This window comes from Phyllobates terribilis, unplaced genomic scaffold, assembly GCF_046119375.1.
Source record: "Phyllobates terribilis strain yellow unplaced genomic scaffold, ASM4611937v1 Scaffold_7__3_contigs__length_470593459, whole genome shotgun sequence".
NCBI classification, from domain to species: Eukaryota; Metazoa; Chordata; class Amphibia; order Anura; family Dendrobatidae; genus Phyllobates; species Phyllobates terribilis.
Genome location: NW_027362767.1, coordinates 95,858,588 through 95,870,832, shown reverse-complemented (window position 1 = coordinate 95,870,832; position 12,245 = coordinate 95,858,588). Strand labels below are relative to the sequence as shown.

The following is a 12,245-nucleotide window of genomic DNA, read 5'->3' as shown; positions in this document are numbered from 1 at the left end:
ATCCGCTTGAGGTTTCAGTAGAACATCAAGGGGCTAAAAGAAGTGAGCTGACCATTTTTAAGGCATTTTTTGCTCTGAAGACCCACAATGCTTTGAAATTCAAGTCAATAAAAAAGCTCAAACGATGCTCCTAAGACTCTTGGGCATATTTTTGAGCATTTTCCGGGCCTCTTGGCTTCAGAAAAACCCTCTAGCAATTTTTTCACTGTTGAGTAGAGAAAAAAAAGAAAACCGGAAAATGGCAAAAAAAAAATATTACCCAGGAACGATGGAAAAACACACACAAAAAAGCCACAGTCAAAGCTGTGAACAATTACTCAGGAAACAGAGATACAAAATAAGATGCTTCAGGATGCCAATGTGTCCTGAAGCATCTTCCACTTGGAAACCTTGGCGGGTTTGGTTTGCCAGCGTGAAAAAGAGGTTGTGTGCATATATTCTTAGTGAGTTCACACAATTTTTTTTTTGATGTTGTTATACTCCAAAATCCACATCAAAAGCTGCGGCTAATACTCTTTCAATAAGTTCCTTACTGATTTCAATAGGTAAACTTGCCTATAGTGCACGTGGTGCTGTTATTTTTCAGCATGGAAAAAGAAGCAATGTGTTTCTTTTTGAGAAAAAAAAACACTTTAAATTTGACAATTGAATCAACCCAAAAAGAAAAAATATATACAAAAAAAAACACGCCAAAGAACTTTTCTTTATATAGATTTTTCTGCCTGAAAATTTATGTAAAGAAATGCTTAAAACAATCTCCACATGAACGTACCCTAAATATGTGGAAAAAATAAAAACTGCTTCGAAAACGGCACAAAAAAAATAATTGTTTTTCAAATGTAGATTCACATCAAAAACCTCTGTGTGAACAAAGCTTGATATCATTCATTTGACAAGCTTGTAGTTGGTAATTTCCAGGGTATACATTAGTAATGTTCATACCCAGATTGTCCTGGTCTCCGCACATGTTCTTCCGCGGTATCGGTGTCCCTTTAAGTGTGCGTCTGACGCGGTTATGTAACCATTTCCTAGCTCCCGGCTGTAAGTGAATGAGACAAGGATGCCACAGAGCTTGCCATTCAGCCTTCCTGCGAGAAAAGTGCATGCAGCATAATTGAAGGAAATAGACTTCCGTCCCTCTGTCTAGCCGTCCGTCCCTCTGTCTAGCCGTCCGTCCCTCTGTCTAGCCGTCCGTCCCTCTGTCTAGCCGTCCGTCCCTCTGTCTAGCCGTCCGTCCCTCTGTCTAGCCGTCCGTCCCTCTGTCTAGCCGTCCGTCCCTCTGTCTAGCCGTCCGTCCCTCTGTCTAGCCGTCCGTCCCTCTGTCTAGCCGTCCGTCCCTCTGTCTAGCCGTCCGTCCCTCTGTCTAGCCGTCCGTCCCTCTGTCTAGCCGTCCGTCCCTCTGTCTAGCCGTCCGTCCCTCTGTCTAGCCGTCCGTCCCTCTGCCTAGCCGTCCGTCCCTCTGTCTAGCCGTCCGTCCCTCTGTCTAGCCGTCCGTCCCTCTGTCTAGCCGTCCGTCCCTCTGTCTAGCCGTCCGTCCCTCTGTCTAGCCGTCCGTCCCTCTGTCTAGCCGTCCGTCCCTCTGTCTAGCCGTCCGTCCCTCTGTCTAGCCGTCCGTCCCTCTGTCTAGCCGTCCGTCCCTCTGTCTAGCCGTCCGTCCCTCTGTCTAGCCGTCCGTCCCTCTGTCTAGCCGTCCGTCCCTCTGTCTAGCCGTCCGTCCCTCTGTCTAGCCGTCCGTCCCTCTGTCTAGCCGTCCGTCCCTCTGTCTAGCCGTCCGTCCCTCTGTCTAGCCGTCCGTCCCTCTGTCTAGCCGTCCGTCCCTCTGTCTAGCCGTCCGTCCGTCCCTCTGTCTAGCCGTCCGTCCGTCCCTCTGTCTAGCCGTCCGTCCGTCCCTCTGTCTAGCCGTCCGTCCGTCCCTCTGTCTAGCCGTCCGTCCGTCCCTCTGTCTAGCCGTCCGTCTAGCCGTCCCTCCGTCTAGCCGTCCCTCCGTCTAGCCGTCCCTCCGTCCCTCCGTCTAGCCGTCCCTCCGTCCCTCTGTCTAGCCGTCCCTCCGTCCCTCTGTCTAGCCGTCCCTCCGTCCCTCTGTCTAGCCGTCCCTCCGTCCCTCTGTCTAGCCGTCCCTCCGTCCCTCTGTCTAGCCGTCCCTCCGTCCCTCTGTCTAGCCGTCCCTCTGTCTAGCCGTCCCTCTGTCTAGCCGTCCCTCCGTCTGTCCCTCCGTCTGTCCCTCCGTCTGTCCCTTCAGTTATCCATCATTATATTCTACCGAAATATCTTGATTATTGTATCATAAAAATGATTAAATGTCTGATGTTCACATTGTACTACAATAAATTTTTCACTTAAATATAAGCAATATATGTCGGAGTCGGTGTAAGGGAAATTGAGGAGTCGGAGTCGCAGGTTTGGCTTACCGACTCCACAGCCCTGGATATGACAGCATAGTGGCAGCAGGCTTACTGTAGCTTCCACCTTTATTAAGAGATGGGTTTTCAGGTTGGTCTTGAAGCTTTCAAAGGTGTCTGATCTTTTGGGATAATGAAATCCAGAGTATAGGGGGAATGTGCAGGAGAAATCTTTGACATGATTGTTTGAGGAGCAGATGAAGTTCTAAGGAGGACTGGAGATTGTGTGGAGAGGGCAGCAGGAGATTCAGCCAGAGATGAATGGAGGGGACAGTTATGGATCCTCAATATCAGGTCAGTTCCCACCAAATTTAATATAATTTGTACGGTCAGCTTTAACTAAACTTTATCAGCCGCTTATTATGACACTGCATGCTTGCTTATGTATTTTTGGCTCATTTTTGGATTCTCGTAGCCATGAACTTGAATGGTGTCATGGAGGTCTTGGCCCTATTAAGTGCTTTATTGTTCATATAAATGGTATTCTTGGTAGAAGCATGTCTCTTTTTTTTATTGGAGGTAGCTTATTTATTTTAGATGAGTTATTGTATTTCTGGGAAATATTGGGAGTGACTACAACTTAGATTTCCTTTGTTTCGGATGCAGCCTTGTGGAATAAAATAATATATTTTATCTGATTTATCTGAAATGTCTTCATGGTAAAATGCTCCAATGTCAATGTCCAATTTTTGCAAGGTTTTTCACCTTTTTGTTAATGGGGATTACTATGTTTTAACCAATATCTTTTTAAAAATTATTATTTTTTGTCGAACATATTGGCCATTCGTTTGATATCAAAATGGAAAGACTGTTTTTGGTTTGTCGACATTATATTGGTAAAAAACTAACAAAAAAAATGAAGACTTGAAAATGCCCCCCCCCCTTCTCTAATGTAGGTAATATAGCCACTTGAACGTATCACTTTAATCTAATTCTGAGTTTAATTAAATTAAACATTTGTACCGATTTATCATGACCAAATGTAGGCATTATCGCTGAAACGAAAAACTCTCTAAGACTGTTGAACCCCGTACTTGGCATTTATTTGGTACTAGATGGTGGCCCGATTCTAATGAATCGGGTATTCTAGAATATGTCTCCCGACGGTGGCGTACATGGGTGTAAGGCAGAAATATTTTCTGGTGAAGTGAAAGACCAAATGAGAACAAAGCAAAGTGAAAAAATGGGGGGACAAGAATTTTTTTTTTTATTTTGTGGGTTTGGGAAACTTCCTTTCTGTCTCAATATTCAAACACTGGAGTGTTTTTAATTCCCTGCTACTATTTTAAATTATCAAATGGTCCCAGTCACTTTAGGCACAACTGATGGCAATTGCAAAGTGTTTATTACTTAAGTGACCTTTTTAGACAGAGAAATTGTTACAAAGTGCCAGACAATAGGTGTCTTCCTTCTAGTTAATTTGCTGTCTACTGCCTGTTGGCAAGTGTAATCCAACTCTATGGATTACAGTAAAGGGAGGTTTTTGTCTTCCCTCCCGTCTTCCCTCCCGTCTTCCCTCCCGTCTTCCCTCCCGCATACAGGCATTATTACTGAGTGGATTAGGGCAGCAAGACCATGCCTTGCTCCAGTATAGGGTGAAATGACAGTTACATTTTAAATTATTGGGTTCATGTAACGTGTAAGGACAATCGTCTGTTTACACTACATTTTCCATACATTGATAGCATGATATAATGAAACTCGTATTCCCTGATCTGTTTAGTAGAGCAAATCTAAGGTGGAGTAGCTGAGTAAATCACTTTGTTTTTTAGGACGAGTTCTTGAGTACAGCTTTCACACACTTTCCGCCACAAATTAATGAATTGCAAAGAGTAAGAATCAAACCTGAATTCCAGATATTGTGGAAATATGTCAAAGGGGTTTTGCAATCTCCATCCACATGCATTGTACTGTAAAGTGGCATGGATATCTGATGACGACACCTCAACTATTCCACATGTAAATCTACCCTAAGACCTGGGTTTAAAGGTTAAGGATACATCAGAAATTTGGGCTATGACGTGATGGTGCGTAATATTCATCAGTCTTTCTCCAGTCCAGGTTGCCATTTTTTACCAGCCTCCAGCTCTAATCTTATCTTTTCTGTTTCTGTCTCTTGCAGTGACAGTTATGCACGCGTGCGAGCTGTGGTGATGACACGAGATGACTCAAGTGGCGGGTGGTTGCAACTTGCAGGAGGGGGACTCAGCTGTGTCACCGTGTACAAAACTCTCCACCCTGAGGATAACGGTAGTGCAGACTTTCTTGTCCATGGAGAGAGACTCCGAGATAAAACGGTGAGAGAAGTTGGGCAAGGTGCTGTAAATACCAGACGAAACCATTCGCAAATGTGGCGATCCCTCCGGGGAAAAAAGCAGATCTTTTCTTTAAATCCTGGAAGGATCCCTATAACATTTTAGAGGCTCTCGATAAAAAGAGAATTTAAAATAGATTGGAGATTTGTTTTGATAATACAGATCATAATGCTCAGATATCTACGTGACCACTGCAGCCAATCACTGGCCTCAGACTTGGCCTGTATCTGCAGCATGAGACCACTGATGTCAGTGAGTGGCTGTGTGGTTTGAATTTTTTTTATTTTGTTTTAGAGTGATTTTTCCATTTCTTGTTTAATTCAATATCATTTTTTGTGCCTTCTCTTTCTTCATCAATGTGGATGTGATCAGCCAATTGCAGATTCATAATGTGTGACTTTTCTAAAAGTATTTATTTTTCTCAAATGTACTCCACTACCCCATTTAACCATAGATATCTAAGCTACCTCAATGCCCTACACATGGGGTATGCGACATAGCAAATTTGAATAACTATACCACATTTCTAATTGGAGGTGTTTCCTATTATTATTACACCTACTACATATTGAGATAGGATCTTGGAGATTGGAATATCCCTTTAATGTCTGAGATGGGAATACCCTTTTAAGGTACATGTTCCCCCTCCATGAGCCAAAGGCTCCAGAAGACTTAGCCTTAATTGTACTACCTGGAAGGTCATTCATCTGAAAGACCACCATGTAATGCTTATTTCTCTTGCAGTTGACAGTATAAAGCAGGGATGTCAAAGTCAAACACACAGAGGGCCAAAATGACAAACTTGGAGAAAGTCGCGGGCCAACCAGTATACTGGGCCCCAGATAGTCCTCCATACAGAATAATGGGCTCCACATAGTCCTCAATATGGAATAATGGGCCCCACATAGTCCTCCATGCAGAATAATGGACTCCACATAGTCCTCCATACAGAATAATGGGCCCCACATAGTCATCCATACAGAATAATGGGCTCCACATAGTCCTCCATACAGAATAATGGGCCCCACATAGTCCTCCATACAGAATAATGGGCCCCACATAGTCCTCTATACAGAATAATGGGCTCCACATAGTCCTCCATACAGAATAATGGGCTCCACATAGTCCTCCATACAGAATAATGGGCTCCACATAGTCCTCCATACAGTATAATGGGCTCCACATAGTCCTCCATACAGAATAATGGGCCCCACATAGTCCTCCATACAGAATAATGGGCTCCACATAGTCCTCCATACAGAATAATGGGCTCCACATAGTCCTCCATACAGAATAATGGACCCCGCATAGTCCTCCATACAGAATAATGGACCCCGCATAGTCCTCCATACAGCATAATATAGGGGTGGTGGTTCTGTTATCACGGGCCAAATAAAACCACCCTGCTGGCCAGATTTGGCCCACGGGCCAGAGTTTGACATGCATGGTATACAGGAAATGATCGTCCAATGCAACCTTTTCTGACAAAATGATTTGTTTGCCAGAGGTTTGAGGAGCCAGATTATCTGAAGTATTTGGTAGAAGTTGGTGTCAATTGATTCGTAAACCCCAATCCATTGGCCATGACAGTGTTCAGTGGCTACCGGACGGGATCGTGAGAACCGCCTCTTACCTGACGGAATCCACAGCTCTTCCTTTGTGATTAGTCAGCCTGATAATCGTTGGGGCGAGACACACGCCAGGCCAGCTAATCAAAAGAAGAGCTGTGGATGGCGTCAGGTAAGAGGTGGTTCTCCTCTCACTGGTCGCTGTCATGGCTGATGGACTGGCATGTGCAAATCAATGTGCACAAATTCTAGCAATTGGTCATAATTATTGTTGCTAAAGATGCAAAGATGTCTGGCATCACGAGGACGGCTACTTTTTCACATGGATGATTTTCATGTTGGATAACCTTCTTTAAATGCAGGAGTAGTCCTTTTTATTTTAGTACCTTACATGGCTTCTGGTGTCATGGATCTCCCTTCAAGAAAATGTGCTTGTAGTCCTTGGTCACCATGCCTGTTGCTGCTTACTTGTCTCCATGGCGACAGGGCACTGTCTCCGACAGAGGATAATGAGTCTGTAGGAGACGGGCTGGTAGTGGATGAAAGCGCGAGATCCTGCATGTCTGATCCCATATGCTGTGACATCTGAAGGGCTTTGTTGGTCACATTTAGGATATGGGGTTAGTTCGACAGGGATATCCTAAACTGCATGAGTGAAAGCCCTTAAGCTCGAATGGTATGGGTCCATGAGAGAGAGCTTGCCGCCTTGTGGGTAATGTGTACTGGAAGTAGCCCACAAAACTAAAGACGTTCTAATAAGTTATAGATACATGTGAGAAGATCATTGGTCCTGACTCTGACCTTGTACCACCATTAGTTTCCTGGATGAAAGGGCTGTAGAAGACATGCAACCCCCTTTAGCATAACTCAGAGGATTTTAGCGTCCTTTAATATCCATGCAAATAAAGCAGATTGACAAATTATCTTCTAAAAGTCAATGTATGACTTATATTTAGCCAAACCAGAGTCTTCGCCAGAAAGGTTAATACTAGTGATGATCGAGCACTAAAATGCTCAGTACTCTAATCAAACAGGTCGGCCGCTCGAACTGGCTTGACTCAAGTACCGAGTATAATGGAAGTCAATGAGAAACATGAGCATTTTTCCTGAAGACACTACCCGGAGGGCTGAAGAGGCATAGAAAAAATCTCTTTCTCCAGTTAATACCCATCTACCAACAGCTTTTTGGTCTTCTTGCTCCTTATCAGTGCAATGTAGGGTACTGGCTGGCCAGTTGAGAGGCCTTTGACGAAGGTCTAGCTGCTTCTTTATCTTTGTGGAACTGTATAGGTAGACACATAAAAAAAAGCCAAAGGAAAGGAAAAAACTGGCTTTTTAGTGCCACCCTGTACAGCTGTTGCAGGGATTCTTTCCTTGGTATCCTTAAAGGGCTGAACGTTGAATTGTAGGGTAGCTACAAGAGTTGGCGAGAATCTATTGTGATGTCTCATTCCATCGGTCAAGACAGTGCTTTGTGACGGCTGCACTGGAGCGGGAGAACCGCCTTTTACCTGCCGGCATCCTTGACACTCTGGTGCGATGTCAACGTCACGGAGTGAAGCACATGTGATTTCACGCCAGGTTGGTCAATTAAAAGAAGAGCCGCAAATATTGGCAGCTAAGAGGCGGTATTCCCTCTTCCATGTAGTGGCCACAGACCACTGGTAGAATGGGTCGTGTAATTCGATTAGTGCCAACTCTAGTAGCTACCTTCTATGAGCAGTTGTTTTCCTCTGAAAGGAGAGCTAGGTCTCTTTACTTCAGCTTGGCAGACTCCATAATCCTAGAGATTAGTCAAATGGAGAAGATCCCAGTTGGTGATCAGCAGTAAAACAACAGATCTCCCTTTGTGGACCTGTTGCCCATGTATTACTTATATGGCTGTTTAGTTGAAGGGTTATTCCAATCTGTTAAAGGGAAGCATATTGCTTAACTTATAGATCTCTACGTTTCTGTAGGTGAAGATGATAGTTTTTGCACTCTATTAACTTCTACTTCACTCTTGAGGTTACTGGTATAGTTTTTCTATGCCAATAAGCTTTCAGTACCTGAAGATCTGGAGCTGATGGGCCATTTTATTGCATATTTTGAATAGGTTGCGTGAATACCAGGAGACATCAGCACAGTTCTGCTCTTTGCAGATTTACAGTGGACATATTGATTATCAGCATAGTCTGTGGGAGAGCAGGATTTTATGAGCATGGCTGGAGAGGCGGCTTTTACCAGCTGAGTCCCGCTGTGGATTTCCCATCAGTAAATGCAATGATCTGGTTAATCAAAGAAGCAGTTCTCACTTACTTTTGGCCTTTTCTAAGTCTACCCCCAACCCCCCACACTCCCAAGACACCCCTCAGAGTGCTGAAGTAAATCCCTGAAGTCTTAAGCCGTTTTCCAGTCTTTTGTCCCATTAGGTGAAGTATTGCTCTTATATTTTTGTAGCAGTTATTAATTTTAGGACTTATGATCAGAAGTTGTTAAATGACTATGTTTTGTTAATTCTGCATACTTGAAAGCACATTAATATTAAGATTAAATGAAGGTTTTAAATTGTCATTTTTTGGAGTCATCAGCTGCATTTGATATGATGGGGAAATATTATTTAGGACCACTTCAATCCCCAACATAAGTTCACTATATAGTCACAGAACCACTTATTTTGTTGGGATTGACTAAAGATCTCATCTATTTGTTGTCCTCCAGATTTGTAAGGTAGGGAGGGACCTTTGGGAAAAATGGGGTATCAGGCATGTCTGTTCTCGACATGCCCCATCTTTTATTTACCCCTGCACTCAAGCTGAAGCTGATCCGAGAGCATGCCTTGTGTGTATACATTATTTGGTCATAGTATGTGCTTTGCATAGACAAAGCACTGATCAATATGATGGAAATATATAAATAATGGTTGATAATAAGTCAAGTTAGTCATTGGATATTGCTATGACATATGAACTAGTATTTCAGTTGGAGACTTACTAAGCTAAATGCACCAGAATTCTCACTGTCGGCAAAATTATGTGTTATGGCAGGATGTTATAGAGCAGGAGGAGCTGATCAGACCGATGTACATTTTCATGGGAAAAGTTTCAGAAAAACATATTTTAGCCATTGAAATCCCTTTGTCTGCATATGAGTCCAGTGGGCGGTCCTATTCAGTGATTGGCTGTCTTCCCTGTTGGACCGCCCACTGGACTCATAAGCATACAGGGATTTATTTCAGTGCGCAAAATACAAGTTATACAAAATCCTCTCTAACAAATAGACATATTCTGCTCAGCTTCTCCTTCTCTATACTATGCTGTTCACAGATCAGAAGATTGCGTGTACAACGTGACACGTCCCCTTTAATTTGCACCAAAAAAATGGTTTAAAATCCATAATAAATATGGGGCGTGGTGTGTTAGACACGTTTACTGACCTCATCAGTAAGGAGACGTGGGCTGAAACACATCGAATCTAGCAACTAATAGGTTGTGTACAGTTAGAAAAAAGTGTTTCTAAAGATGCACCAAATTTATCATCCAGCATGAGCTGCTGTGTGTTTGGGGCGTTATAAGACTGTCTTGTCAAAGTTTACAGTGTCCAAAAATTATATAGTCTAAAAATTAGACAATTTTAGTAATTCTTCCCTCTTGTTTTAGGATGAGTTGATTTAGAAAGAAGTATTCCCCTAATCCTTCTGACATTTTTGTAAATTTCTTACGATACGAACTTGATATAATTCTCATGCAGAGACATATAACGTAAACAATGCCCGACAGATAAAACAAAATTAAAGCTTGTCATCTCGTGCCATTTGTCTCAGGATGTCTCAAGCTGAAAGGTAGGGAAGGTACATCTGTAGAATGGCAGTGATGGTCGCTAGTATGATAAAATTACATATAAAGCACAAATGGGATGACAAGCTGATAAAATAATGCAGGAGACGCAGGATCTGAACGATAATGCTGAGAGCCAGCATCTTTTCTCCAGCAATACAGAAACGTTAAGGAGAGGAATGTGACCTCCAGAGGCAGCGGGAGTATCGATTTTTTTTTTTTTTTTTTTTTTGAAAGCAGCAAAGAGGTCTCCTCCCGGGACCATCTGCAGCCTCCTGTATGGAGGAGGCCAGGGAGAGTCAGGTCAGACCTCATGCTGCTTCCACACATCCTGCATTATTACTGTCACCTTCCTGCTCTGGGCTCCAGCCAGTCTACAGGAAGCCATAGCAGTGCCTCCATCTGATCTGTGTATCACCCAGGAATAAATCCACATGGCATCCTGCTGATGCAGCTCTGAGCTTACAAATATACACTGACTACCTATTAGTGTGAATTATATGTCTGTCTGGTGAAATCATTTTGTTGCGGTATGTTACTGTCTGACTCTCTATTTAGATCAGTCTTTTCCCATACATCCTGCAGTTAACGACCCCCTCCCCCTCTTCTTTTTTTTCTAAAAGTCCTATTTTTTTTTTTTCCATACATGGATATAGTTATAGAAGCAGAAGGAAGGGATGATGTTATGGGACTTCCCTACAAGACTGATGGGATTAGTAACGTTAGAATTATCATTTCAGGCTATTAAAATGATTTTCTATGTAACCGAGAAAATACAGTGCTTCATTTATTTCCATATTTTTTGGCATACACATAAATGACTATCCAATAAAATGTTGTAAAACATTTACCTGCTTTCCACTTACTGACTACACATATTAGATAGCATTCAAATGTATTTTTTCAGCCATCACTTCTGCCTTCCACAAGTTCCACATATTATTGACCCGCCGTGCAAAGTTCCACATATTAGTATTGACCCGCCGTGCAAAGTTCCACATATTAGTATTGACCCGCCGTGCAAAGTTCCACGTATTATTAACCCGCCGTGCAAAGTTCCACGTATTATTAACCCGCCGTGCAAAGTTCCACGCAATATTGATCTGCCGTGAAAAGTTCCACTTATTATTGACTTGCCGTGAAAAGTTCCACGTATTACCAGTGACCCGCCGTGCAAAGTTCCACATTTTATATTGACACGTCATGCAAAGTTCTTCAGTGCAAAGTATTATTCAGTCCAGTATACAACTGCAGTAACCCATGGAGTGACACTATTGGGGTAAATTGAGTGTGAATACGAGCCAATGCAACATTTGGGGGGCTACCCCCTTTCTCCAGCGTGTACCCCCGTCACCAACCTATATAGATATCCACATGATGAAATTCCCTGGTTATAAAAATACTTTTAAATCCTTATCAGCAGAATTGTACAGATATATAATACGACCTCCTACATAAAAGTTACATGGTTTTATTATGGCACAATAGTTGCACATATTTTGCAGTTATACAGGAATGAAGTAAATGCGGCCTTATATTTCCTAGTGTGTGCTGAAACTAAATGTGGCCCTAGGAGCAAATGTTTTATACTGTAGTGAGTTTGTGTGTAGTCTGTTATCATTGTATATAATTCATAGTCATATATACAGGTACAGTAATATTCCCACCCAAAGTCAGCTGGGAGGCTAAATTTTAACACTGAGAAAATTAGGATATGTGCTCTGTTAAATGGTCTCTGTATACCGAGCTGCTGAAGATCTCTCTGGAAGCCAAACCGGTGGATTGACCGAAGGATTCAATATGGCCACTTAATTATTCGCCCGGTAGTGAATGTTCGAGAGGTTCTCTCTTCCATCATGCACATTAGATCCTTAGGAAAGGCCATTTTACATAATTACAATTTCTACCAAATACTAATGCAAAACTATTTTCATCCTGCTCATGGGCATTTGCATAGAAGTGTTGCATTAAACACTTATTTTTTCTTTAATCTAAGTTGATGTACATGTGTGGGTAATGAGGACCCTTTCTTCTCATCAGCATGACTATGTTGAGGAGATGTTCTGGAGCAAAGATCAAACATACATGCTGCTGTCCATTAGCTGATACAATAGGAACGGTCAAGTGAGAGTGCTCCAGAGATCGCAC

The 12,245-nt window shown here is 42.7% G+C and overlaps 1 protein-coding gene across 1 annotated transcript in view; it reads left to right on the top strand.

The window, feature by feature from the left end:
• The window catches only part of SPRED1 (sprouty related EVH1 domain containing 1), a 63,366-nt gene that overhangs the window by 28,627 nt on the left and 22,494 nt on the right, over nucleotides 1-12,245 (top strand). Inside the window, exon 2 of the mRNA XM_073639019.1 lies at nucleotides 4,522-4,696. Within this exon, the coding sequence (XP_073495120.1) occupies nucleotides 4,522-4,696 (175 nt within the window). The remainder of the gene's footprint in view (nucleotides 1-4,521; nucleotides 4,697-12,245) is intronic.